The sequence below is a fragment of the Phoca vitulina genome, unplaced genomic scaffold (assembly GCF_004348235.1).
Source record: "Phoca vitulina isolate PV1807 unplaced genomic scaffold, GSC_HSeal_1.0 scaffold7, whole genome shotgun sequence".
NCBI lineage: Eukaryota > Metazoa > Chordata > Mammalia > Carnivora > Phocidae > Phoca > Phoca vitulina.
In genome coordinates, this window is record NW_022589710.1 from 47,718,343 (window position 1) to 47,724,342 (window position 6,000).

Genomic DNA, 6,000 nt, shown 5'->3' on the forward strand with positions numbered 1-6,000 from the left:
ATAGTGTCTGGAACATGGTAGACCTTTGGCAAATACTAACTGAATGAGGAATGAATGGATGGATGAATGGAGTCAAAAGTTTTGGGCTTCTACCATAGTTATATTCAGTACACCATGTATATCTAATACATAGGAGGGATACAAAGATGGTTACAAAGAAGCCAAAATATTTATTTATTTTCTCTTTTCTTTACCTTCTGCTGGAAGAACTGGTTACCAATATGATCAAAAGGCAGGCAGCCTGCCAAAGCAAAGAGTTTAGACAATTCAGTAAACAGATAACTTGGCCTGGATTAGGGTCTGAACATACTCTAGTCTTCCAGAGGGTCTTAACTGTGCTGCTTCTTGTAAAGGATGACATTCCCACAAAGAGGCACACTCCTGTGGTGGCAGGATAGGGGGAAGGAGTACATAGTGGGCTGTGGGTTGCATATGCAAGCAGAAGTCTACCTCAGTGGTTCTCAACTGGGGGGCAAAATAACTACAATGTAGGTATTTGACAATGTCTGGAGACATTATGCTTGTCAAGTCTTGGGGATAGGGAATGGAGAGGGGACGGGGGAGGGGTGCCACTGGCATCTAATGGATAGAGGCCAAAGATGCTGCTAAACATCTTACTATACATAGGACAGCCCCACACCAGAATGAATTATCCAGTCCAAAACATCAACAGTGCCACTGTTGAGACATCTTAGTCTACTCTTTCCCCTTCACCAAATAAAGCATATTAAATGCAAGTGATATTATTAGATACATAACCCCAAATACACTTGAATTTAGAGAACTAAATCAGTATGATTTTAAATCTTTAGTAACAATAATTGGTGACACCAATACTGTAACACATCAGTATGTCAAGTCCCTGCTGTTAAGTAATCCTTGGTAGATGTTGGAGATAAATAACATTTCACCTGGAATCATATCAAACAGAACTCAACGAAATCAGAAAACTATGTAGTCCTCAAGGCTAGCCACTTAAAGACCGCACTCTACCACTGCAATTTTAAGCACACAATACCCACAACATCTCTGTTATTTTTCCCGTGTCCTTTTCAAATTCCACCTTTTCCACGATACCTTTCCTCATAACTCTGGCAATCTTTGCATTCAAATGTTTGCTGCTTGTAACATTTACTAAAGAAAACTCCCTAGTCCATTCAACTTATTTAATCTAATTCTTTTGCACTTAAGGTTAGTATTACACAAGTGAGCATTCTGTTATTCTTTCTTTCATATCTGTATGTCTTGTACCCCATCTTCCCTGCAAAGACCGTTAGATTTCTTTTTGTATACACACAAACCCTAGGATAGAGCAAGGCACCCAAAATTAATTCCCCCAAGAATTTTCTGATTAAAACATTTTGTGGGATTAACTGTCATCAGCCAGGAAAAATAAGTGTGAGGAGAATCAAGTGTGTTTAGGGAGCTCAAGCTTATGTCCTAAAACGGTTACCTTCTTTACAACCATCTTTGACAACTCAACTTTTCCTGCTTCACTCGCAGGGAAAGTTTTTCTACTTAGATGGGGCAACAAGGTCGCGGACTAGTAGGAATTATGTAACTCCTCGGAATCTCCCAGTTAAGCACCTTTTTCTCAAAGGCGGGGACCACTTTACATGCGGTTACCAAGGCAACTGGGAACAGCAAAAATCTGAAGTGGTTCTATCTACGGAAGAAATTCTAAGGTCCAAAGTTAAAAGTGCGGAGCAGCAGCGCATTATTAGTAGACAGTGGCCACCACCAGTGGCTAATTTAAAAAAATCTCTGTTCAGTGCCGGCCCCCCCTTTTTTTTTCAGGGATCCTTGTTTCGGGGCACAGGCGAGACTTCGGCAGACACACGGCGGTAAGCCGGGCAGTCGGCTCCCGCCGCTTCACTTCGCTCAAATAAGCCACTGCCCTCCACACCCCCGCCGTGTCCGCCCGAGCCGTGGACCAGACGGAGCGCTCTCCACAACCCCAAGATGCTCAAGCGAAAAACACGTGCGACTCCTTGGCATCTGAGGCCGGAGGACTATTCGCCACGCCGAGGCTTTCGGCCCTAGTGAGGGGACGAACTCAACCCGGGAAACTGCTCAGGAAAGACCCCAGCTTCAGTGAGGCCTAGTCGCCCCGGAAGCTGGGAGCAGGGCCTAACCGTAGTCACAGCCCACGTCGCTCTGCGTCCCGAGCCAGGTCAGCGCCCGGAGACAGTGGGCAGAGAAATGAAAAAGGTGGGTTCTCCCAGACCCTTCCGTATCGAGGACCCCCATCAACAACCCACCTGGTGAGCGCCATCTTCTTCCGCTTCTTCCAGCGCGAGCGACAGCACCGCGGGGCGGGTCTTTCCCCTTGATGGGGAGGGGAAAGGAAGGAGCTCGCGATGCGCAGGCGCCTCAGCCGAAAGGCCTTCTGGGATTTGTAGTTCTTTGAACAAGAGTACAGTTCGGTTCTGTCCTAACCAGACTGAGCGGTTATGAGATAAGGGCTTCAGTTAAGAAAGGCAGATGCATCCCTTGTACAGTGTGACAGAATAGGGCGTTCCCTAGGCAAAATAACAAAGGTGAGATGCCTTTTAAGCTGCTTATTTTGTTCCCCACTCAGTCTCATTCTCCTCGTAGGGATCCCCAATACAAGAGTATCCCAGGAACGGCAACGTTAAATAAAAGGGTGACAGGGTTTTAAAACAATAGGAAATCATGAGACTGTCGAATCGAGAGTTTGGGGACGCTCTAAAAACATTCACACTCGAAACTTTTCTTTAAACGCTGTCTCCTACCTCCACACCCCACCCCCAAAACACTCTCCTGGGAAGGTATTGTATGATCCTTGGTAAGTTACCTTTACAACACTTCTTTTGTGTATTATGTTCTGTTTTTATGTATGTACGTGTTTTATATTACGTGTTTTACGTAGATTATGGGTTAAACATAATCCTCGATGAACCGATAGGATAAATGAAATCTGCTTACAATACTGAAGAGAGGGAAGTAGGTGGAGTATAGATGAAATGAGAATAGCCGTTTTTGATCACTGTTGAAGCTGGATAATGGGGAAAGGGATGTTCATTATACTAACACGTTTGATATTTTCCATGATAAAGAGTAGATACAAACTTTTAGTTGCAGTATAGCACACATACAGAAAGGTGCATATAGTGTAAGTGTACAGCTCTTTGAATTTTCCCAAACCAACCACACTACTTTGAGCATCAGAAGCAGCATCCCCTACCCAAGATGACTCAATTTCTGGTGACAAGATGTTGTAGGTTCATCTAGTATTTTTTCTACTCCAGACTTGGAATCAGTCATTTCTCCAAGGAGCCCTCCTTTAAGTGGGAAAGTGATATTTAGAGAAAATGATTTGGATGCTACAAATGTTCATTGTTATTGGGCCGATTATTGTTTGTAAACCTTTTTAGCCTACAGATCTAAAAAATTTAGATATACACACATATTTTTTGAGAAAATGCATCATGCATTTATATTAATATTTTCAATGCAAACTTAGGATTACACAGATTTTACTTAACTTTGATTTTATATGCATATCTCTTATGAAAATCTTGGTGCCTAATGACATTAACATAATTACATATGTCAATAACAATTAATTAACATAATTAACATAATTGCTTTATCCTACGGTATATATAAAATAGTTTCAGAATAACATTACTAAAATGATTACTAAACATATGCTTACTGATAAGTTTCTGCCTTTTTTTTTTTTGCAATTCTTTTTGCCCTTAGAGTATATCTCTCTAGGTGTGTATAGTCAAATTGCATTGCTTCAAAGTGACTTGGGGAGAGGTGCACCTGATAGGCTCAGTTGGTAGAGTATGCAAGTCTTGATCTCAGGTTTTTAAGTCTGAGCCCCATGTTGGGTGTAGAGATTTCTTAAAAATAAATAAACACAGTCACTTGGAATAGTTCCTCTCTGTGAGATTATGCCACCAATTTGATAGTCAGGTTTATTTCTTTTTGCTTTGGATTCTTAGGCGTTGCCTTAAAAAAATTGTTTTGTGAAACAGTTACATGGTTTCAAAGCCAAAATTTACCAAACAGGTAGTACATTTAGAGAAGTCTAGATTCTTTCCCTGACCCTTCTGTCATTTTCCCTTCCTCTCCCTATAGATAATCTTTTTAAAAAAATTTTGTGGTTTATCCCTTCACTTAAAAATATACACAAACACACATATATTTGTATGCTTCTCTTTCTTTCTTAGACAATGGTAGATACCATACACACTTTTCTCCACCTTCCTTTTTTTCACTTATTATTATATCTTGGAGATCACTGTTTTGCAGTATATAGAAATCACATTGGAGATTTTGAGTAGAGAAGACACATGATCTGATTTGTGTTTTATGAAGATCCTTATGATTGCTGTGTTGAAAATGAACTCCAAGAAGCAAGGAAGGAAAGAAGGAGACCAGTTGTGTGGCTTTTGTGATAATTCAGGGGATAGATGCTGATGGTTTAGGGAGGGAGGTAGTAGTAGAGATGGTAAGAAGAGATTGGAATCTGGATCCATTTTGAAGGTAGAACTAACAAATTTTAATGATAGAATTGATGTGAAGTATGAAAGAGAATAATCAAGGATGGTCCCGAGGGTTTTTGTCTGAGAAATTAGAGGGATGGAATTGCCATTTACTAAGATGGGAAAATTGCAAGAGGGTCATGTTTGTGGGAGAAGATCAGGAGTGTGGCTTTGAACATGTTATATTTGAAATGGTTGTTAGACAAAGACAGCCAAGTAAAGATGTCATGTAAGCAGTTGTATATACAAGTTTGAAGTGTGGGGGGAAAGGTCTGGGCTGGAGACCTTTGGGGGTAGATGGTATGTAAATTGATGATACTGGATGAGATCACCTAGGGAATGAGTATAGCTACAGAAGAGAAGCAGTTCAAGGGCAGATTGGTGAGATGAAAAACCAGTGAAGGAAACTGAAAAGGAATGGCCAGAGGTTTGATCAATGGAATTATTGGAGATAAAGCATCCATCTTCCTTTTGGATCAGAAGCTATAAGATTGTAGGCTTGAGTTACCAGTATTTATCTATCCTGGCAGATAGCAAGAGCCTGTGACAGGAAAGAATGAGGCCACCATGCAAGAAAGAAGGAGACCAAAAGGGTAAAGAGGAGAATAAGAGATTGAGAGATGGTGAGACCTCTAACAACATTTTGGGAGTTCCTGGATTCAGCAGTGCCTGAAGACTGCACCATCCTGAATTTTATTTATTTATTTATTTATTTATTTATTTATTTATTTATTTAGTCATCCTGAATTTTTTAAATTAAGTGAGCCAATGAATTATTTTGTTGGCTTTAAGTTAGTTTGAATTGATTCTCTATCATTAACAATGGAAAGGAGTTTAAACAATATTTATTTTCTGCGCTCCATTAATACTTGTTTCTCCCCAAGTCTTAACATTTATCACACTTTATAGATTTTGATGGTTTACTTGACTGCAAAGAAGATTGAATCTCTCTCCTCTCCTGTGCCTGAACAATCTTGGGCAAGTCCTCAACCCTCACTGGATATAGACTCCTTATCTATAAAAGCGTAGGGTGGGACCAGATAATATCAAAGATCCCTTCCAGTGTCAATATCCTTTTATTCTTGGTACTTTTTTCTATTTTTTTTTTTTTAAAGTACACCCAGTGTGGGGCTTGAACTCACAACCCTGGGATCAAGAGTTGCATGCTCTACTGACTGAACCAGCCAGGTAACCCATTTTTTTCTAGTTTTTAAATCTCTAGATAAAGAGTTTTAAAAATTTGCCGTTCCAGGAACTATGAATACACACAACTTAGATGAATCTGAGAGGCATCATGCTGAGTGAAAGAAGCCAGTCTCAAAAGATTATATATTACACTGGTCCTTGAGCAATGCAGGCATTAGGGACATCGACCCTCCATGCAGTCACAAATCCTTGTATAACTTTGACTCCCCCAAAATGTAACTACTATAACTTAATGTGAAATAAAATAACTTAAAACTTATAATATGGTAAGTTA

At 40.2% G+C, this 6,000-nt stretch overlaps 1 protein-coding gene across 2 annotated transcripts in view; it reads right to left on the reverse strand.

The window, feature by feature from the left end:
* SNW1 (SNW domain containing 1) overlaps nt 1–2,357 on the reverse strand; it is a 32,281-nt gene extending 29,924 nt beyond the window's left edge. The window contains exon 1 of one of the 2 annotated variants that reach the window (XM_032405694.1): nt 2,262–2,357. In XM_032405694.1, coding sequence (XP_032261585.1) covers nt 2,262–2,275 — 14 coding nt within the window. In that variant the 5' untranslated portion in view covers nt 2,276–2,357. The remainder of the gene's footprint in view (nt 1–2,261) is intronic. The other variant, XM_032405693.1, reaches the window with a different exon arrangement.
* Nucleotides 2,358–6,000: the final 3,643 nt, after the last annotated feature.